The sequence below is a fragment of the Quercus lobata genome, chromosome 2 (assembly GCF_001633185.2).
Source record: "Quercus lobata isolate SW786 chromosome 2, ValleyOak3.0 Primary Assembly, whole genome shotgun sequence".
Lineage (NCBI taxonomy): Eukaryota > Viridiplantae > Streptophyta > Magnoliopsida > Fagales > Fagaceae > Quercus > Quercus lobata.
In genome coordinates this window covers 89,428,290-89,452,192 of record NC_044905.1, presented here as the reverse complement: position 1 = coordinate 89,452,192, position 23,903 = coordinate 89,428,290, and the positions used below count along the sequence as shown (strand labels likewise).

Here is a 23,903-nt window from a genome sequence, read left to right as displayed (position 1 = left end):
AGGAGAAACAACCGGACAACTAGTGAGAGATAAGGGGACTAGGCAGTCCGAACAGGAGTAGGTTGGGCAGGAAGATGCATCCTGGAAGGTCCCTTTATAGCAATCACAGGAGCCCTGAGAAGGAATAGGGTTTGGCTGCGCCGAGGAGCTAATAAAGATAAAGATATTACCAGACACTAATAAATATTTTCAAGTTGGAGTGAGCATGAGTAATGAGGAAAGAGTTCAAGTGTTGTTGTTTCTAACTTAAAAATAGATGTCTTCGCTTGGGACCCCTATGAAATTCCCGGGGTTGATTCCGGGTTTATCGTCCATAAGCTTAATGTGGATCCCACATATCCCCCGAAGAAGCAGAAGCCGAGAAGATTAGCCAAAGACCATGTTGAGGCAGTAAGGCAAGAGGTAGAGAAGTTGAAGGAGGCCGGAGCGATAAAGGAGACCTTTTTCCTGGAGTGGCTAGCAAATACCATGGTCGTAAGGAAGAAGAACGGCAAATGGAGGGTCTGTGTGGATTTCACAGACTCAAACCGAGCATGCTCGAAGGACCCGTTTCCCATGCCAAAAATTGATCAATTGGTGGACGCTACTTACGGGCACCCGAGGATGAGTTTCCTGGATGCCTTTCAAGGATACCATCAAATTGCCCTGGCTGCCGAAGACCAAGAGAAAGCGGCATTCATATCCCCCGACGCTAATTATCATTACACTGTGATGCCCTTTGGGCTAAAGAATGACGGGGCGACATACCAGCAGATGATGACGAGGATGTTTCGGGATAAAATTGGGCATTCGGTTGAAGTGTATATTGATGACATGGTGGTGAAGAGCAAGCAAGAGGCACGACACGTAGAGGGTCTTCAGGGAGTGTTTGAAATATTGCGGAAACATAAATTGTGCCTTAATGCGGAGAAATGTGCCTTTGGAGTAGGGGCTAGCAAATTTTTAGGGTACTTGATCACTAGCTGCGAGATAGAGGTTAATCCCGAGCAGATAGAGGTTGTGAAGCGTCTCAGGTCACTGAGCAATCCAAAAGAAGTACAGGTGTTGACTGGGATGTTGGCCGCTCTTAATCGGTTCATCTCAAAATTCTCGGATCGTTGTCATCCATTTTATCAGCTTTTAAAGAAATGGAAGGGATTTCGGTGGGATGATGAATGTGAAAAGGCTTTCTAGGATCTCAAGGAATACTTAATGCAGGCACCGATGTTGACGGCACCAGAGCCTGGAGAAGAGCTATTAATGTACCTCTCGGTATCCGACCATGCTGTAAGTGCCGTGCTTGTAAGAGACCGGGGAGTACAACAACCCGTGTATTATATTAGCAAGACCCTAGTCGACGCAGAGACCAGATATTTTCCTTTAGAGAAATTGGTGTTAGCCTTAGTACATGCAACCAGAAAGTTGCCTCAGTACTTTCAGGCTTATATCGTGTATGTGTTGACCGAATACCCCCTACAATCATTATTGAAAAGATCTGATTTCACAGGGCGAATAGCTAAGTTGGGGACACAGCTTGGGGCTTTTGACGTAAGGTATAAGCCGAGAAGTTCAGTAAAGGGGTAGGTATTAGCTAATTTTGTGGCAGAATTCTCTCCTAAAGGGGAAATGGTCTGTCAGTTGGAGCATCGCCCTTGGAAGGTGCATGTGGATGGTGCTTCCAACACCAAAGGGGCCGGAGCCGGGATTGTTATAATTACCCCGGAAGGTATTCTCTTGGAGCATTTGTTCAGGTTGGGGTTTAATGCCTCCAACAACGAGGCAGAGTACGAAGCTTTGCTTGCTGGATTGAGGGCAGTCTCAAGGATAGAAGCCCGGGATGTGGAAATTTATTCGGATTCACGGCTCGTAGTTAACCAGGTGCAGGGAAGTTTTGAGGCTCAAGATCCTCGGATGAAAGCGTACTTAGAATTGGTAAAGCAGACCATGAGTAACTTTTGTATGGTGAAGGTGATCTAAGTGGCTCGAGCACAGAACAGACATGCCGACTCCCTCGCCACACTGGCATTGTCAATTGCTGAGGAGATTCCTCGACTAATCAGAGTGGAACTTGTCCTTGAGCCTAGCATTAAGGTGGCAGGAGATGAGGGGGCTGCGAGGGTCGAAGTCACAACAGTTACAACACTTGAACCGTGCTAGATGAATCCCATCTTTTTTCTTTTTGCTTATTCATTTCTTTTCACATCAATTATTATTATTATTTTTATGAAGTATTCATTCATATACAATTTTTTAATAAAAATATGATGTGTTACCTTTTGTTTTTATCTAATACTTATATTGTATGACACCTAACACCTAAGTCCATTTGGGTCTTGGGCCATGGATTAATAATATGGCCCGGGGATCCAACCTCCGCATCGCTAAGGATCCCAACCCAAGCCCACAATAACTACGAGTCTAAGCTGGGTGTTGTCCGAATACTTGAAAAGCGGACCACGGATGCCCCGCTCACATATTGCTCGAAAAATCATCCTCGAACGATATACACATGCTCGGTCACATCGCCATTTGAGTGCTCGGCAGAACCCTAGGAAACTTCGCCGCCGAACACACTTGTTGCAGTGGGAACCATTTTCAAAGCCACTCATACCAAAACATCCACTTAAATTCATCAACATTGGACCTCTCATTGCACTAGTTAAAAAGATAATGATGATCCCCCCATTAATAATGGGCTATAAATAGGAGAAACTAAGGAATGGAAAGGGGATGCAATTTTGTGGGGAGGAAAGAGAGAGAAAAAGAGGGTCTAAGAGGAAGAAACATAGAGAAAGAGAGAAAAGTGATCTCATTGAGTCTCTAAACCTAGAATAACCCAAAGTAGGATACCCAGACCCACCATATAAATAAGTTGTGAGCCCAAGTAGCGGTTTGGCCCAACAAACTTGTCTTTGGTGCGCACATATATATCATTTTCTATCCTTCAATTTTTCCACCCCTTTAACCAAACGGAACCTAAAAGTATAAAACTACAAGCATTGAATACTATAAGATTTAATTATTATTAATAGATAACTATAAAAATAAATAAAGAGTAGCGCAAATCTGTTGATATATATCGATGCCTAATTTTCAAGGAATAATAGAGTAGGGTACAACTGTTGGAGATTTAAGTATATATGTTTTGAGTTTCAAAAAAAAGTGTATGTTTGGACCTTTTTTTTAGCATTTATTTATACCATTTTATCCTTTGGGTCATGCTAACGAGTGCCCTTTAGGGCACTCGTAAAGGGCACTCGTTAACAATCTATTTTAGGAAAGTTTTGACATCACTTTTATGGGAAATGAAAAAAACTGTCAAAACATTAATTGTTTTTTTTTTTCCCCTAAAAACTTTTTTTAACTAGATTTTTAACTAGTGTCATAAGGGCACTCATTAGCATTTCTCTTATCTTTTTCAACAGTTATTTATACCTTTTTTTTTAGAGCATTCTCATCAAGGATCTCAAAAAATTTAGTATTTAGCATTTTAAAAACCTACTTTATTTATTTTAAACAACTTATTTTACAATATACCTAACATCAAAGGTTCTATTTTTAACATACAACACATTTAAATAATATAAATTGTACAATAGAATAATATATATACAATACCCACATCCGGCCACAACCAGTACCGCCTCAGTCACAACAACCACACCTTAGCCATGGTCAACCACTGTCACAGCCATGATCAGCCATTATCACACCCCCAACCACCACAATCACAACAAATTGCAACCCACCACATCCAAAAAAAATTAACCACCCAAAACCACCATCATCGCCACCCATAACTTGCAAATTGGAACCCACCACCGAATCAATCAACCCACACCCATCTCTCAACCACCTCGATCAACGCATACCCAACACCCAAAGCTACCCCAATCAACCCACACCTAGCACCCAAAGCCACCCCGATCAACTCACACACCCAGCCACCGAAATCAAAAACGCACCAAAATCAATCAAAACCACTAAAATTAAAACTTACCGATATCAAATCGCAAAACCTACTACAGCCTAACCATTGCAACCTAGCCACCACAGCCTAGCCACATTGAAATCAACCTATGATCCACGAACCATCGCAAAGACCCACGATCCACAAAAAACCACCGTAGCCCAACCACACCCAACCATAGCAGAGACCCACGAACTCGAGATGCAAAGAGAAAGGGAAATGGAGAGAGAGAGAGAGAGAGAGAGAGAGAGAGAATAATAAAAAATAGTAGCAGCTTGCTACAGTGAGGTGTTAGTAATAGAACCTTATTGTAGCAAGTTGCTAAATTTTTTAAGATTTGACACCCTTGATAAAGATGGGTTTTTTATGATTTGAGTTGTTAAAAATGCTAAAAAATAGCATTTAACATTTTTAATACCTTTTAATGAGAATGCTCTTATCAATTGAATGTTACGTATTGTCAAACCAACGAGAATGTTACTTTTTATCTAATATAAAAGTGTATATATCCATATAATTAAAAAGGAAATGCGAGACATGAGTTTTCTTAAATTTGACATATGAGTGTGTTGTGCGCATTATGTACGTGTTTTAACTAACTACGCTTATAAGACTGTGACCCAACCCAACAAATTGGAAGTCCTATATCATATTAATATCATAAATTCATGTTTAATGCTAAATCCCCAGTCCCAACAACTTTAGAAATGTAACTTTTATTTGTTTATTAAAATTTATTAAGGGATTACGAGTGTGAGAGAGAAGAAAAAAAATACAAAGCATAAGTCCGCAATAAAAAGTCTAGAGTGACTACATTTTTATTATTCAGCTCTATATGTTATAGTGAATTCAAATCCAACATGAGATACGATATAATAGCTGAACCTAAACCAATCACATGGTTGTAGTACTTGAATTACAAGTAAAATTATGATTACTAACTCTACAAACAAAAGAGCTAGCCTACAATGAATTTGGATCTCTTGAGTCATAATATATCTAACACCCCCTTAAATAAAAAATTGAAACTTGAGTTTTGAATGTAAAACCGTTAAGGAAAAGGCTTGATGTAGAATGGAATGTGCAAACAGGTGTTGACGATATTAGAAGGTGGTAGAGGATTACTACTATAATTGGATGATGGTTGCACCAAGACGAAAGAGTGTTTTAAAGGCATGGATTTGTAGACTCTACTACTTAGATGGCAATGAGAACACTTGTAGGGTGGCACTTCTAGTAGGGAGGTCAGAGCATTTAAGAATGAGAGAGATATTAGAGAAAAATAGAAAGTATAGACAAAATTAACGTGGTTTGGATTGACAGCATATATCTACAACAAAAAATTCTGCGCGGCTATATCTTTATTAATAAACTCCGTGTATTTTAAAGGATCCAATGAAAGGTATTATACAGTAGCTATCCCAACCCTAGACTAACCTTAGAGTCGTAATACTAGCAAAACAAGTAGGATTAAGATGGTCATGGACCAATAATGTGTTTGGACTGTTGGAATTTTTGTGTGTTGTGGGTTGGCATAGTTATTGTTTTATTTATTTAATAAAACATGGATGAGTTAGAGTGTATTTTACCGAGCATTTGCCAGACCTAATATAGAAATCACCATATATTGTTAATATTGAGCCCATTTTAGTGCACCTTATTATTAATAGTTTATATTTATTATTGTGTAATTTATTTAGTTGAAGGCAGCCTTTATTGGAACAAGCTTGCATTTTATATTCTCACACATTGGAGAGGTCCCTCCCTCTACTTGCTAAAGTGTGCGTACCACGCTTCCTGGACGCAGGTTTGTGTTTTTGTGACTTTTTTTTTTTTTTTTCAAAACTGGGACTTTTGACTTTTCTCCCATGAACAGTGCACTCGTATACTGTTCACGGAACCCATAAACATCACTTTTCAGCAATTTTTTCATTAAAAATGGGTCCTACGGTACTATTCACATATTTAAAAATTATTTTGCTACAGTGTTTTTCAGTTTTCAGTTTTCAGCTGTATCAAAACGGGACCAAAGTATTGGTTTGGCCCACTAAAACCAAAACAATTTGATACTCTCATAAACCGATATATATAGACTCATATATGTGTTAGTGGCTTGGCTAGTGGGTATGAGTGTGTGACTCGAATATGGAATGAGAGGGAGAGAGATGAGCAAGTCAAGAGGTGTAGTTCACCTTCCTTACACACACTTCGTTCTACTCACCATGATTGTGGCTTCCTCTTTTTTGTTCTCATGGACTTTTACCTTCACAATCAGGTATGCCCATGCTTGTCTACTCATTATATTTGTGTCAAATGTATGCTTGTGATTCTAGAGAGTTTTAAGATTCTTTTATTCACTCTATGGTTTTGTGGATCTTAGTTCAAGCTTTTCCAACATGGACCTCTTAGGCCATAATATCTCTATCATGTTTATAGAATTATCACAATTTTAAGTAAATGAAAATCAAACAAAATTTATTACTAAGAGTAAAGATTAAAGACTCATTATTGGTCCATGTACTTGTAGGCCATAACTCATTATTAAAGTTCTAGGCCTATAAACAAATTGAGTTAAGTATTGAAAGTTTAGGATTGATTGATTTAATTTTATTTTGAACACAAGCTACTTGATTATCTTATTCTTTTCTCACATACATTACACAACATGAATAAATTTTATAAAATATCACTAACCTATGTTAATAATTAATAATTAATAACAAATTTATAATTGATATTATATTATTTGAATTCCTTAGATAGAATGATTTTCGTATATCAACTAAAACAAATAGATTTTAACTAACTTTGTATTGGTAAAAATTATATATAATAATTAGATAGAAAGATTTTCATTTATGAACTTATAAAAATAGATTCACCAACTATGTATTAGTAAATTATATTTTATACTCCAAAATATAGTAGTTATATTTTCAATAAATTAAAAATGATTTTTGATAACTTTTGAAGTCAATGTCAAATCTATATAAGTATATTTACACACACATGCATATATAATGTTATATATATATATATTTATATTTAAATCTAGTCTCATACTCATAAGTTTGTTTACGAACAAATTATTATATTTGAAAGTTGAACCTAAATCCGTGCTTGAGTTTAGCTCGTTTGCCAAATAAACAAACAATAACAAGGTTTTTTCCCCCTCAAATTGAGGTTGAAATGTTCATAAATAGCTTGATTCATTTACAAGTCCATTTCTTGCCTTTTTTATTTAGCATGTTGGAGGTCTGTTGGTTACTTGATCTACACAACCTCCCTATAAAGTAAAATTTTGGAGAAATTACATTTTAAATGCTATAGTTTATAGGACGTTTCAAATTAAAACTTATGAAGTTACGAGTTACAAATCAAAGTATCAAACACTGTAGACTGTAGTTTAAGCGAAAGTAAAAAATCCTAAAGTTTTGTAAGTTATATAATTAAACCTGGAACTATTATATTCGTTTTAATTCAAATCCTCAGCGTTTGAATTAATTATTGTAAGGACACAATTTCTAACGACCCAATATGATATTGGGTTCGCACGTAAAAAAGGCCCAAACAATATCATTTGTAGAGCGTGGGTTTGAAAGGCTAGGTCTTGGTCACCAGACGATGGTTTGTCGTGGTGTTTATATAGAATTAAATCGTGTCCGCTCAAGGAGTCTTTCTCCTGGAGGCAGGCTGGGAGGCTCTGGTTTTTGGCCATTTTTCCCAGCCACTTTCTTGGTGCATTAACCTTCACATTATATAGCCCTTCTTGGTTGATCTTAGCCCTCCACTTGTTGGTCAGGCAGGTACCTACTTCAGTACCCGTCCCATCAGTTGTCCCTCCTTGCTTTCTGTTAGTTACGATGATCGAAGTTACCCTGTCCAGGCGTCTTTTCTCATTAACATGGTTGGGACGTTGGCGGGTGCATTTAATGCGGAGGGGACGTATTCACCCTGAACCAGTTTCGCACCGTACCCCCACGTGGGTCCCATTCTACTCGTATTTTCTTCAGGGGGCTTTTTAGGGGTAGTCTTCAATGAGACGTTGCTCTTCCCCTTGAAGTCTTGGAGTGCCGAGGACAGGATCATCCTCGGCTGTTCCCCCTGACACTTCGGCCTTTCCCCATTCGTCCTCGGCAAATATCCTCCTAGGCACGTGCCCTGGGCCCTAATAGATCGTGGGCCGGATCATAAGTTCCCTGGCCCCACAATTATAAATAGAGAAAAGACAAATATTGAATTGAAACAAATGAAAACAAATAAAAGTTTAAGATTTAAGCTATAACTTATTAAAATACAAGGATTAATTTGTAACTAAATACTATGAAATTATAGAGTTTAACTTGAAACACTTCCTAAATTATAAGGTTTATACTATAAATTTTTTTCCCAAATTTTTAACTGTCTAGGCTAGTGTTGCAACCGGTTCTTGACATGGCATAATATTGGAAAAAGAAAAGCTCTGTACTTCGATGTACATGGATACAGGAACAGTACTACTGTCGTGCTCTGCGTGTATTTTGGCTCCTTTAGAGTTTTTGAAGGAAGGGTCAATTACTAGAGGAGGTAAGAATTGAAGTTGGATACTTAATTGGAATGCTAAAATGTGCAGTAGAGGTTGGGGCCTATATCTGTAAAGCCCTTTTCAAGAGTGGACGTAACATCAATGAGTGGGGAAGGCCTATGCATTTGTCAGGGTTGCATTATAGTATGATGCAAATGCATTGTCAGGGTTGTATGATATATAACAAAGGCAGTGTTAGGCCGTCGGCACTCACAGATAAAGGGTGCTGCAGAAAAAAAAAAGTTATCACTGTGGCTTTCATTGAAGAATCCACTATCCACTCACCAAAAGAATAGGGTATCATATGACTTAGAAAGACGTCTCATAAGACTGCACATTATGGAATCTACACAACAGCATCCTATACTATATGAGAAATAAATTAATCTCATAAAACTGTTTAATAAGAGAAAATATATATATATATATATATAAAATTGATGTATAATAAAAATAATATTAATAATATTCTCAATAAAAATAATGTTGTACTAATCATAATATATCAACTCAACAAGTTGTGGAAAAAAATTACGAAATTTGTTGTGTACATATGTATAGCATTATTGGTAGAAGAAATTAAGAGTTAATTTTTAATATAAAAAGATGCTTCTTTATTTTAGAGAATTCACCTTTACGTTTGGTTGTATAATTTCAGTTTTTTGGTAAACTCTCTCTCTCTTTTTTATTTTTTTTAATTACCTATTTTTCAAATACATCCTTCATTTATTTATTATCTTATACATTGGATCACAATTGTTTGAAGTTGTTTGGTTATATTTTTGTTTTAAATATTTAAAAATGTATTAAAAAAGTTTTGCTTTGTTTATTTTATTTTTTTAATAAATTTTAAATTGAGATTATTCATTAAGAAAGAATATTTTGCATCCATCTTTAACACAGTTTGATCTATGAAAGGGTTAGGCGGCAGTGTTAGGTGTTAACTAGTTTTCCAATTTGGGGGCACAATGTCACTTTCTAAAAACCGACTTGTTCAGTCTAATTCCTCAATAACTTGGGCGTATGAGTGCAATTTACCCTAAAATATTCCTACTACTTTTTTTATTTTTTATTTTTTAATTCCTCTTTCCTACATTCTCCTTTCTCCCATCACACGGAATTTTCATCCTACCTACCCCCCAAGCTTTAAGAAGCACAAATACTTCATTTGAGGTGTTATATCAGTGTCATAACATTGTCATACCCGTTGTAACATATTAAAATTTTTCAAAAATTACTCTTGTCATTGTGTCATATCCGTACCCGTGTTCATGTTTGTGTCCATACCTCCTAGCCCAAGCTCCTTCCCACCACCATAATCCATTAAACTGCCATCATCCATAATCCAACACTATATATATATATTTTTTAAGAAAGTGTATTACCCCTTTCCTTACAGAAAGAGCAACATGCCTGGGTAGAAGTTTTTGGAGAGAGAGAGAGGTCCATTCCTAGACCTAATCTAGGTGGTGACTCCATTTACATCTTTTGCCACATTTCATCCTAAGCCGAGATGTACTTCCCACGAGGAAACCACTCATCGCAAGCTCTTGCACCCACAATGAAGAGTTAGATGTGATGTGTTTACGGGTGATTTTGAACTATATAATTCTCTATTTTGGCTTTTGAAGAGCCAAATGTGAATGCTCTTAATTAGATACATGTTTTTCAAATACACCTAACATCCATCTTCTTCTTCTTTTTCCTATATTCTATTGAACCTATGAATTAAGGTGGTTGGAAGAGTTTTATGAGAGAGAGAGAGAGAGAGAGAGAGAGAGAGAGAGAGAGAGAGAGAGAGAGAGAGAGAGAGAGAGAGAGAGAGAGAGAGAGAGAGAGAGAGAGATTCATTTAGCAAAGCTATAGTATTAGTTAGATTTGGCTTTGTATTGTAACTAGCAATTAATTTGGCTAGTAGTAAGCTAGCATAAATTTTTTATTTTTTGGGGTAAAATTTTAATTGAACTATTCCTAATGTTCTAACCATGTATTATTCTTTCTCTTCTTTATTTCTTTTTATTTTTTTAAAAGAAAAATAATATATTGTTCTAAATTTCAAATTTATTCAATTCATGCATTCCATTCAATTCCATTAAAAAATTGCTATTAAAAATAATAATTTTCTCACATGAACAGATTTTTTTAATTGAATTGGACAAAAGGTTTGAGTTGAATGAATTTGAAGCTTTAATTGAATGAAAATAAAGTTAAACTAAAATGAATTTCAGTCAAACTTAGAAGGTACAATTTGCATTTTATTCAATATTAAATATACTTTAATTTTTTTTTTTGAGTGAAAAGTGTTAGGCTCATTTTAGTGTCGGCAAATTCTATGTCAAAGTTTCAAATGTATTTGCATTGATTACTATGTAACCTTTTCATTCAAGTTGTAATCATCTGAGTCATTAAGGAAGAGGAGCTAATAAAAGAAGTTCAAGTTGTTGTTGTGATGATCTTCAATTGAATGAATTTTGAAGTTTCAAGTGAATGAATTAAAATTGAGCCACATAGAAGTTCGCTTGACACGCCCTTTACCTCGATTGAGCAAGTTGCCCAAGAAAATTTCATAATCATTTTCCAATTTGAGAGCAGTCATTCAACCCTTGATTTGTACTCACTATAAGAAAAAAAAAAAACCCTGATTCACAAATAATGAAGATAGAGGCTCCTATAACCTTAGAGGAAAAATCCCATATTCTCACATACCCACCCTCTCCCATTGAACATCATTGAGAGGAGAACTTCACCGAAACACCGAGTATTACCTTGAGTACTTTGGATCACTAAGGGGTTGTTTGGTTTAAAAAAAATGATCACTCGTTACTCATCACTTAGTTTTCATCACTCATCATTCATCACTCATCACTCATCACTCATCACTCAAAAATACCCCAATTTCTGATAACGTTATTTGTGGCTTGTTTGGGTGAAATATCTGACTCAGTTTTGAAACTCCATCACTCACCTTTATGTCAACTCACTGGGTCCCACAAATATCAATTAAAAATCTCTGTGCAGAACGGTCATAAGCTTACCCGCGTTCTCTCTCTCTCTGTGTCTCTCTTCTCCACGCCCTTTCCACCCCAAAACGTCCCCAGCATCCAGAAACCCAAAATTATCAAAATGGAACTGTGCAAATGCCCAGAATAGCAAATCGGAGTGATGCTCTTCTTCCTCACCTCGAACCTGTCTGCGCAAAACCCCAGTTCGTCTCAGCATTCGGACCTGGCTTGAGGATCTCGTTGCCCCTCACTTCCCCGCCTCCACTGCGTTAGATCCTCCCTCAGCTCGAACTCCAGAAAACCCACTCGAAGGAATCCCAGACTCCCAACTCTGAACATAACCCCGTTCGGGAGGACGCCGGAAAGTGGGCCTTACACGATCAAAAATCGCGGTAGCATGTGGTAATCGAAATTTCTTTTTAAATTTGGGTCGCTTTTTATTTTTATTTCTATTATTTTTATTTTTATTTTTTATGATCTTGATTATAATTGTTATGATTATGATAGTGCTTGTTATGTTTATGTAGTGGGTTTTTATTTATTTTTGCTAAGAGTGTTAACTATGAGTTTGCCTTATTTTCATAATTTTTTTTTAAAAATCTCACTTTATTTTTTGTTTTAATGAGAGTTTGCCGTATCCAACGTTGCTCATCTTCCTCACCTTCAACTTGTAAACTCATCGCAGCACTGTGGGTTTGCTGAAGAGAAACTCGTGAGCCCTCTGTTGGTACATGCACTAAATTTCTCTCCGTTCTCATGATTTTGCCTTTATATTTGATAAATATTTTACTGCAGATCTTGTAAATTGGATTTGAACAATCAAATGCTGTGAATACTCTGCTTGGATTTAAACAATCAAATGCTGTGAATACTCTGCTTGGATTTGAACATTTTTATGTTAGGTTTTTTTTAATATGAAGATTGTAAGACCTCTGTCTTTTGAGACCTCTGTCTTTTGGTTATTACTATGGGTGATTTCCCTTTGTTTCGACTATAATCCATGGGTCTGTTGAGGTCAGAGAGTTTTGTTTGGGTAAAAGATGGTGATTGTTAGCATATAATATTTTAGACATATATCTGACATGCATTCTTTATCTCTTTGAACATTTGTTTTTAAAAAATTTTGAGAAACAATTATCACTTTGAACTGCAACATTCAATTTTATTGTTATATGAACTCTTTACTTACCCGAATTCATGTACCTAATTGGAGTTGATTTGAAGCATTGGATGTGCAATAAAGGATTTGATTAATATTGTAACTTTATAGGCACTACTGTACCTCTTTATTTGAAGAAATGCCTTTAAATTTTCATATCTTATTAAGTGTAGCACTCATCCTAAAACAGAGCAAAATAGAGCTTTAAGATGTGCTTGGACCTAGCTACAAGCTTTCAAAATTAAATGAACTATTTTTTATTTATTTATATACAACAAAGGAGATAGTCTAGTCTAGAGAGGGAACTTGAATATATAGCTGCAAACTCATTATTTCTTTCTTTTCATTGCTAATGGTAGGTTACACTTACACATGCCTCTTATACTCACACCACCATTCACCATACTCGATCTCCAATCCATCTCATTATCGAGGGAGAAGCAATTCGTGTGTCATTTGAGGCTGCGCTACACCTCATTGTCCAACCTACCTAATTTGTCTTTAAAATTAATTTCACAGCTTACATTAAGCACCAAATAGTAAAGATTTAGATTAGAACCTGATTTTCCTTTATCAAAAATAAACTCATCATGGTAAGAATGACATGACATGACATTTGCATCTAGTATTAAGGGAGAATAATCAGACAAATTTAGAGTTTGCAAGCCATTTTCTTGATCACTGCACTTCTTTTCCCATCAATTTTTTTTTTCCTTCTTCTGACTGAAAGCGCAAGATAGAGAAAATAACAATGACAACCTCTGTATATTCATCACTTGTGAATTACATAATGTACCTTCCATTTATAGAGGAGACTTTACCCTTGAAGAATATCACATGCGATAAACGAAAGTGAAATAACTAATGATGATGTGTTCTGCACTGTTACAATGCTGTGTTTTGTAAAAATAAAACTATAGCAGGACTACAATCTGCACTAGTGTCATTGACCAAAATAGGATATAAAATCTGCATTACTGTCATCTCTTATTGCATACATGTTGATGAAAACTTTTAGTACATGGTTGGCTATGTGTTGAATGACAGTGAATATGCCTTGTAGGGCTAGACGATTCACCACAATGTCGGAGGGAAGTGCCAGTAGCTATAACTCCAACTATAGGGGGCATGTGTGTGACATGAATCAGTGCGTGTTGCGGACATCTTTGCAGCTCCATTATTTCGGTAGACGGTTTTATGGCTGTAGACATTGGAAGCCGGTAAGTATCAGCTGTGCGCTTACTATCATTGTTGTTTCATGGTTAAATATCCAATGCTCCTCAGCTCATGTACTTACCAGCTTTGTTTAATATGCAGGGCAGTGACGAACATTGTAAGTCCTTTAAATGGTTGGATGGCATCCCATGTAGGCGTGGAGCTGAAACAGCACCGATTGTCATTGCGAAATTTACTAGGCTTGAGGCCGAGGCAGCTATGGCAAAAAACAATGAGATGGAAGCCCGTGCAATGATAGCAGACCTACTCCACAAGGAAAGAGTAGCAAAGCGTAGTGCTGAAAAAGCAAAGGTTTCCCTTCGTATGGCCAATGCGCGAGCACATAAATATCAAGTTGCTCTACTTATGTCATGGTTGGCAATTGTGGTGTTCATTTGCTTTTCACTTGGTAATAGGGATGTTGGATTACGGCAAATGTGTCTGCCATGACCTTTTTAATTTTTATTAGTTGTTTGGAAATGTATTGTACATGTTGGGAGTGCCTCTTAGTGTAGGTGTTCGATTTGGCAATTGTATGTGTCGAATGACAGAGTTATTGTATGATTCGTATACATATAATTGATATTTTGTAATGGTAGAAATTTTGGTAGCATCTTTATTTTTTGTCATTCCTATTGTTTATGATTCAGTTGTGTTGTTAGTATATTTAAGCATTGATATGAATAAAAACAGGGCAAGCAGAATAAAGTGCCAAAAGTTCAGTTGTGCTGTATCTGGCTATACCAGAATCATAAGTGTACTATTAATAAAAACCTACGTGTTTATAAAAAAAAAAAATCTACAGTTTTTAACAAAATAAAAATTAAGAATATGTTCTTATCTCAAAAAAAGAAGAAAAGTGCACTCTATATATATGTTAGGTTTGTAATATGTTTCAAAAGAATAAATTACTTATTACAAACAAAATACTAGTATAAAAAAATTTTAGTCATTTAAAGAAAAACTTTTTTGATAAAGCCTTTAAAGAAAAACTTTTATAGCCTTTAAAGAAAAACTTAGAGAAACTCTTCATATTGTCCCAATCATTCCACATTGGAGGCTAATGCCACTAGTTTGTATTGTGAATAGGCTTTGTTCTGAAATTCTTTTGGCTGTGTTAGTGTTTTATGAATTTCCCTTTCTAACAAAAATAACATGCCCTGTTTTGAGTTCCTATATATTTTAGAAGGTGATATAACATAATTATCCACCTATACCCTTATTAGATACACAATAATTGATCCTTCAAAAATCAAAATTGCAAAAAGGTATTACATATAAAATGCATTGCGAAAAGGTATTATATATAACCATATCCACCTGTACTTTCATTACCAATAGGTAGTACATACACTTACTTTAAAGACACCAAAAAGAATTACATCAGAAATGTCAATACATTATTGACATTAACCATTACATGTAAGCATGTGTACAGTTAATCTTAATTACAAAAAAAATGCATCATAATGTCCAAAATGGTGCATCACGTGTCATGCTAAGTGACTTCTAGTCACGGTACCTAGACTTATACAAAAGTCCCAACAAAATGTCATGGGACTGGGTATTAGCTCTATACAAGTCCCAACAAAAAGGGTGAATCCTTAGACATGCCAACCATTAACGTCGACGTTGCACGTACTCCTCCCACATACGGTTAGTTATATCATCCCTGAATTCACCCATTGCTCTCTTCGATGCAATAGACATCTCCCTCACATGTCTTCTTTCGACACTTACACTTGACTCAGGAGAGTTCCCATTGTTTTCGGTTTGCATATCATCCCTACCAAGGTTCTCCCACGTGTTAAACAGAACATCCCTTCGATTATTGATGCGTATGAAATTATGTAACGCACAACACGCAGAAACAACTAAACGCTGACGATATTGCTTATACTTCGCCAAGTTGCTTAAGATGGGAAAACGAGCCTTCAAGACTCCAAAACACCTCTCAATCACCATACGCAATGAAGAGTGTCTATAATTAAACAACTCTTTCCCCGATTTTGGTTGCCTAGTACTCTTCCTCCTGAATTCTTGAGCATGATATCGGGTGGCCTTATGTGGTGGAAGGAACGATGCACCAATGGGATACCCCGAATCAACCAAGTAATAGGAACCTACAAGAGTAGTATATCCAAATTAGTAATAATAAGGGGATTAAATCAGTAAAATAATCTAAGCAAAGGAACTATATTCTTCAATATCTCATCCTTTCATCTTACTATTGAAAGATTGGCTAAATACAATACTGACAACATAGTGCAGCTACTGGGACTGGGACTGGGCTGACTGGTGTGGCAGCTACTAGTTGCTGCACTGCAACACCAGTGCAGCTACTACCTGCTGCACACACCAGTGCAGCTGCACTGGTGTGTGCAGCAGCTAGTAGCTGCCGCACCAGTGCAGCAGCAGCCCAAGCTGCACTGGTGTTGCAGTGCAGCAGCTTAGGCTGCTGCACTGCTGCACTGGTGTTGAATTTTACCATCCGAAGCTGCATAAGCCAACTTTCATACCATAAGACAACTTTCATACCATAAGCCGAAGCTGCATCAAATTTTACCATCCAAATAAACTGTTGTTGAATTCACTTATAGCAAATTTATAATAAGACAAGTACATAGCACCAAAATTCAAAGTCAATCACATAGCACCAGAGTTGGATTCTTTCACAAACATAGTGTGTGTTTTCTGTATTATGGAGTGTGTTTTCTGTATTATGGAGTTTTTCTACTCCCTTGCCCATGAGATAAGCTCTCACTTGAGACCACTTTGGAGGTATTACTTCATTTTTTGCAAGTTTAGTCAGTCGCATAATTTTTGGTGACAATTATTGAATAGTATGTTTCAACCATACTAGCTGCTGCACTGTGTTGCAGCAGCTAGTAGTTGCAACACAGTGCAGCAGCCCAAGCTGCAACCCAGTGCAGCTCAGGCTACACTGGTGTGGCAGCTAGTAGCTGCTGCAACACATTGCAGCAGCTACTAGCTGCAACACAGTGCAGCAGCACAAGCTGCAACCCAGTGCAGCTCGGGCTACACTGGTGTGGCAGCTACTAGTTGCTGCACTGTGTTGCAGCTAGTAGCTGCTGCAACACAGTGCAGCAGCTAGTAGCTGCCACACCAATGCAGCCTAGCTACTCATCCTTTAAACATTGCAGTTGAGGTGCAATTCAATTGTTCAAATATCCAAATTTATCATGTACTATCTTTTTTTTTTTTGATAGGTAGTAAGAGTTGTATTGATAAGAAAAGTACAATGTGTTTACTATTAGTAACATAGTAAAGTACAAATTTCTCCTTTACTACCCCAAGTTATTTTGTATATTCACCTAAGTAACATATCTTTTTTGGTTAGCAATGCATAAAGTATTACGGCAACACAGTGCTGCAGTGCCCTAGCTGCTGCAACACAGTGCAGCCTAGTGCACTGGCTGCTGCAACACAGTGCAGCCTAGTGCACTGGCTGCTGCACTGTGTTGCAGCAGCTAGTGCACCAGCTGCCACACCAGTGCAGCAGCCCAATGCTCTAAATGTCAAAAACCCTAAACTGAGTTGATAAAGTTCTACATGAACCAACCACAACCACAACCATTAGGATTTAAGTTAAAGACGCATACCTTCTGGTGGCCATGGAAAGCCATGCTTTGGGTCTTTAATAGCTTCTTCAAACACCCTGGAGTCGTTGGCGCTTCCCTCCCAACCACCATGGACATATGTAAACCGCATGTCATGGTCACATGCACACATGACGTTGGTTGTAACAGTGCTCTTGCGACTCCTATGAGTCCGGAGTCTTATTGCTGAAGGCCGAGAACTAACATGTGTTCCGTCAATAGCTCCTATGCTTCTCTACAGTGAATAGTGCCAATTAGTTGAAATATTATATAGTAATGTGTACAACCATTTTGGAAGATATTATGAAATTATTTACCTCAAACCAAGGGTCATACTTATTGTTCCCTCGCAAATGCTCTGGAAGGCCTACCACATTCGGATCCGGCTTGATTAAATGTTGGCCCCATGTGTGGATAGCTCTCAACACCCTACGGAACTTGCGATCCACAGTTTCAGTGGAATGCTGAAATCTGTTTGCCACAGGCCGCATCTGAGTATTATGCCCAACAGTGTACAAGAATATGGCCACTGACTCCTACACGTCAACACGCCCTTTCCCTTCCTTCAAGTACCCATAATGTTTCAGCTCCTCAACCAAGTGATAGAATAGATCTAGTGTCATGCGGAACATCTCATGGCAATTGGTAGGATTGCCATCTCTCACTTCAGCCATATAATCGCTTCCACTCAAAATGCTAGTACGTTGTGGGCGCTTGTCGTAATGCCGTTGGAAATATGCCACCATCTCGCCAATAAGTGGGAATACAAGCCAAAACTCCTCCTCCTCGCTGTCATACTCCGAGTCTGTGTCTGCACCAGTGGTCATGTCATCGTCACAATCACTTATATCCATGTCTTCATCACTCAAACTAGTGTCCATGTCATCACCACAACTACCACTGTCCATGTCATCATCGTCGGAGTTAAAATAAGCATCATCAAAATCATATTGCCAGAAAGGATCACTGGGGGAGACCATTAACCTATACCCTGAAAAAACCAAAGCATTAGAACCAAAGATATTGAAATATATAAACGGACAAATTAATATAAAGTGCCAAGACAATTGCAATAATGTTAGCTGAACTCACCTTACAATGTAAGTAACATGAACTAGATAAGAAATATTAAAAAATATATATATATAATACAATAAAAAAACACCAAGTACATAACAAAGCCCACACACTAATTTAAGTAACACCATAATCACAAGCATAGTTCACAACACTTTAACATTACAATAAAATTACATTAAATAAAAGTGTTCAACTGATAGGAAAGAGAAATAAAACCAAACGTCGAATATTGTCCAAGCACACACACATAAAGTCCTTAAATGATACTTAACAACTAAACCAAGTGTTTTCTCAAAAAGAAAAAAACTAAACCAAGTGATTCACATAGAGTGTCACATAACAAAAGTTGCTTCAAAAGCAATCCCCATTAGTTATCCGGCGGCTGAGCGTAGCGCTCCATAAACCTCTTCCTCCTTTGCTCGGGCATGCCCATGAACAACACTCTTTTCTCCTTCTTTTGGAGAGCCTCGGCGACATTAAGGTAGGTGTCATCATCAAGATCAGTATACTGATTCAGCACTTCTAAAGCTCTCCCAAGTGAGCAAGGATCGCCACCACTGGCGGATTGTGCAACATGATCAGAGCTACCAAATGACTTTCCCTTTTTTTTGGAAAACCTTTCCCTTGCTAAGGCAGTGTACTCTTGTAGAGCCATGGTCATCTCACTAGCCCTATCATTCTTCTTAGCAACCTTTTTCCCCTTGGTACTAGGCTCTTGCATGGGACGTTTGTCCGCGTGTTGGGTTTGCTCATCAACAGTGGGATCGTCTTGGGTTACGCCCTCCATGTTGGGATTGTAGCAATCATCATTATCCAACTGGGTACGATGTGCCTCACGTTCCTCATTGGCAAGTTCCTCTTCCAGGACACGCTCTTCATCACTATCTGGGGCTGGCGTGTTTGAGGAAATTTGAAGGGAACCAGTTGCAGTATTAGGGGCAAAAAGTTGCTTCAGCTTCTCATAATTAGGACACCCTTTCTTCCGTAATGCAGCTGCCTTATTATCCCCCTGAAATGACAATATATACATCAAAATCATGGTAATATGAAATAGAAAATTACAAACAAATATACAAAGAATTAGGATAGTAAATATAACATACCGCAATCACGTTAGCCCACACCTCATCAGAAGCCGTCACCGTTTGGGTTGTCTCATCCCACCCCAACCCGGTATGCCTCAAAAGCTGGCCCCACTTTCTTTGTTTTTGCCTAAGCCTATTATGCTTGTCTTTCACTTGCTTAGGGGTGAAATCCTTCCCAGTATGCTCATTTAGGATTTTCGTAATTGATAACCAAACTTTGGCCTTAAAGACACCATGTTCCATGTTCCCCTTTTGTTGTTCATCGACCATGAGGTCAATGAAAAGATGTTCAATGTGGGGAGGCCACTTTTTCTCCTCAACATCCTGTGTTTCTTGTGCCATCTAATACAAGTTTCCCAACACAATTGCATATGTTAATATTTGTATATTCATAGTTCTATGAATTGGCCACTAAAATGATTCATTTATAGAGTTGTTTGGGATTACCATTAAAAATAAAAAAAACTACAATAGCATGTGATTATATGGAGGGGATTCATGAGGCAGGTTCAGGGTTGGGATTTTTTTTCCTTCTTTAATAATTAAATAATGCTTCATGTAGGAAAATTTGAAATTATATAAGGAACCAAAGCACACAGGCAGTGTACTAAGTAACCGGCAAGAAAAAGAAAAAATGACAAAAAATATGATTTATAAAATTTTGAGACTGAATTATATAATTGTGGAGCTGAATAACATATTATTTAAATCCTAGAATTTAAGTTAGGTTGTGTTTTCATTGAACAAGCACCTGAGCAATCTTGGGCTAGTTTTCACCCCTATCTGAATCTGGCAGCATTAACACACCATAAGGCTATATAAAATTCTTGTAAGCAGCAACATTGATTATCTTATTACCCGGCCCTTTAAATCAGTACAAACTAGTCTGCTATGGTCATACGTTGGTTTTTTTTTGGATAAAATGCATCTAATAAAAATAACAATGTATATAGCATTCTAGGCTTCCAATCACGAAATCTTCAAGAAAAATTTCACTTAACACTAAATATAGTTTGAAAAAAACAAGCTGTGGCATTTAATCTAAATAACGGCTCATTCTATAATACTCCTGATTATTTCCCTTTTCTTTTCTTTTTTTTCACTTACATGCTCTGTTTTGGACCTATGGTATTAGAGTAAGATAATACAAATTTTCCCTAAAAATCCATATGGGAAGAATTCAATCAACATGTCTCACAAGCCACAACCAACATCAGTAGAATAAATCAAAAACCCCTTTCACATCCAACGAAAAACCCAAACCAAAACCAGACCAGGGACATGGAAAATGGAGAGGGATAGAGACAGATTTACTGCACCTGGGAGATAATGTCGCACCTGGGAAGGGGAGAGAGAAGTATGGACACGGTGACAGAGAGCTAAACTCGCCGGTGAAGATTCCGGCCTGGTTCAGAGCTTCGATGAGGCGTTGTTCTTCAAACACGGACGATCTTCTCAGGCTTCATTCAGTCTTCGAACATAGACTGTGGTGCCATGGAGCTACCTCGCTGGGATGTGAGGATGGAAGTGAAAATGAGAGGGAAGTGAGAAGAGGGAAGTGAGAAGAGGGAAATTTTTTAGGAAAAAATTTTCGGACAAATGCAGAGTAACAGGAAGAAGCTCCAACGGTCAGATAGATGGGACAAGTCACTGGTTGAATGGGTCCCACTGAAACAGCTTATTACAAAAGTGCCACTGAGTCATGGGTGATGAGTCTTGAAAACAAGGATTTTGTGTTTTCATTTTTGGTCTTCATCACTCAGTTTTTTGAGTGATTGGATGACCGAAACCGGGTGACCAGATATGGATGATGGTATCCAAGCAAAAATTTTTCTGTGGGTCCCACAAATTTTGGATGATGAGTGATGAAAACACAATCATATCACTCAAAACTCTCTAATCCAAACAACCCCTAAAAATCACAAAGACCAATTGAAATATTCAAGAGGCCTTGGAGTTTTCGAGTGATTGGACTTATGGTCAGTGTTACGACTAAGCATTTGGAGATTGTGAAGAGAAATGACTAGTGCAGTATGTTGCTAGCATAAGTTAAATGCTTGATTGCATGTACATTGCATACTTAAGGTTTTGTAAGGTTATTGTTATCTTTATCCATGACACTTGCAAACTAAAATTGAATTAATTGATCACTTGGTTTGAGTGATCTTAGTTAAAATGCAAGTTGTGCTTGGGTCTAAACTCGCAACTAGCAAAAACTGTACCTTAACTTATATCCTTGAAAGACTCATTAACCAAATCCAATTTATATTTAAAGATTCATTTTCATAATACATATAATTATGGGTGGTCACCATAAGAGTTTTAAAAATTTAGCTTCATTTGTAAAGTTCAAAATCAATTAAGTTTTCACTTTTGTTTCCAGTCATATTGTAGATATGCCTTTCTCGTCCCTATATTTTAGGCCTACTTTCAATTTGATCTCTAAGCTTTCATAGCATTATATTTAGTTCTTATAATTTTCAAACTTGCACATCAACATTTAAAATATTTCTCTCTCTTCTTCATTTTTTTTTTTTTTTAAATTACTGATTTGTGTCACAAAAGACATAAACCTCTCGCACAAGGCATTGTAAATCTTCTTTTATGGGAGGAGGGTGGGTGATTGTGAAGAGGACGTGCTTTAGAGTGGTTAGGTGGTAGAGTGTAGTGGAGGAGAAGGCTTGTGCTAGGGTAAGAGCCATTTCTTTCTTTGGGATAAGACAAAGTGAGAGAGAGAAAACTTGAGATTTTGGAATTACACTTTCTTTCCCCATGGGTTTGTGTTTGGTTAACAAAAAAGTGAAAGAAAATAGAAAGAAAACTTGAGAATTAAAATTGGTAAAGAAGAAGAAGATACTAATGTGATTATTAAAATTTAGACATGTCAGCATTGCATTTAATATTCTAATATTAGGTTGCCAACATTGCATACTGTTTTTCAAGTAGGCATTTTTTGTTAGTGAGATGACAATAAAGACTAAATTAATTGCAAGTTTAACAATGTAAGAACTAAATTGAATGTTGAAAAAAACTTGAAGACCAAATTGAAAGTTGACCCAAAATATAGGGACGAAAGATGTCTTTTTGCCTAATTTTAACTTTCACTTATTCGTTTGAAGAGCATCACACTTATGATCTCTCTCTCTCTCTCTGCTAAAGCTCACACTTTTTTTTTTTTTTTTTTTGTTTTGAGAAACAAACACACATGGCATACACACAAAGGAAAAGAAATGTCACTAAAATTTAGACACGTCAACATTGCATTTAATCTTTTAATATTAGGTAGTTAGCATTGTAGATTGTTTGCTAGGTAGGCATTTTCATAAGTGAGACGATGGTAGGGACTAAATTAGTAGCAAGTTCGACAATAAAATAACTAAATTGAATATTGGAAAAAATTTGGTAACCAAATTGAAAATAGGCATATAATATAGGAATGAAAGATGTCTTTTTGCCTAATTTTAACTTTCACTCATCCTTTTGAAAGCACCTCATGAGCATCACACTCATGAATTTTGTCTCTTTCTTTCTTTTTCAATTTTCGCTAAAGTTCACGCACATTTATCTTTTTAAAACATGAAGATACTACAAACTCTACTAAAAAATTATGGTAACTTTTAAGGGAAGTATGATAAGTTATACTATACATAACATAACCCCTTAAACAAATGTGGGATAATTACATTTTTTTTTTTTGTTGAGAAATAAGCACACACACAAGTAAGAGAGAATGAAAAACTCCCACACATTGAATATAGGTGCGAGGAATACATGTGTTTGTGTGTTTTTTTTTTTTATTCGATAAATACAAGAAATTCTAACTTATGATGCTTGTTCATTATTGTTATTTGTTAATACGAGCAAAGGAATATGTCACAAGTGATGATGAGTCATTGATGTGCGTTTTATAAAGTAATGTCACAAAGAGAACCTAGAAAAAGTGAAGCAATTGTACATACACAACAGTAACTTTGGTCGATTCAATTAACTTCCTTTCACAACTCAGTAAAGTTTTTTTTTTAAATTTTTTTAAAATTTTTGATGCCATAATAATAACTCAGTAAAGTTTGTATAATGTACAGATCGAGAAATAAATCGTGCATTGTACTGAGGGGCAAGCGCTGATGGTTCATGACATGGGTCTAGATAGACAAACAGAGTTAAAAAAAAAAAAAAAAAAAAACAGAGTTCAAGGTGTGGGAATGGGGAGAGAGACTTTTGATGGACAA

At 36.8% G+C, this 23,903-nt stretch overlaps 1 protein-coding gene across 1 annotated transcript; it reads right to left on the bottom strand.

Annotated features, from left to right (window-relative positions):
• Positions 1-18,956: 18,956 nt before the first annotated feature.
• Positions 18,957-20,016, bottom strand: LOC115973782. Its single transcript, XM_031094019.1, has 2 exons — positions 19,693-20,016; positions 18,957-19,598 (listed from the first exon to the last, which is right to left on the bottom strand). Exons 1-2 carry the CDS (start codon positions 20,014-20,016, stop codon positions 18,957-18,959), a joined length of 966 nt encoding a protein of 321 aa, XP_030949879.1.
• Between the last annotated feature and the right edge of the window lie 3,887 nt (positions 20,017-23,903).

What these genes read in the sequence shown, in the direction of transcription:
- LOC115973782 (XM_031094019.1), bottom strand. Translation starts at nt 20,016, where the DNA reads ATGGCACAAGAAACACAGGATGTTGAGGAGAAAAAGTGGCCTCCCCAC. An exon ending in TGTGGGCTAACGTGATTGCG is followed by an intron (nt 19,599 to 19,692) that starts GTATGTTATATT and finishes TTGTCATTTCAG; the next exon opens with GGGGATAATAAGGCAGCTGC.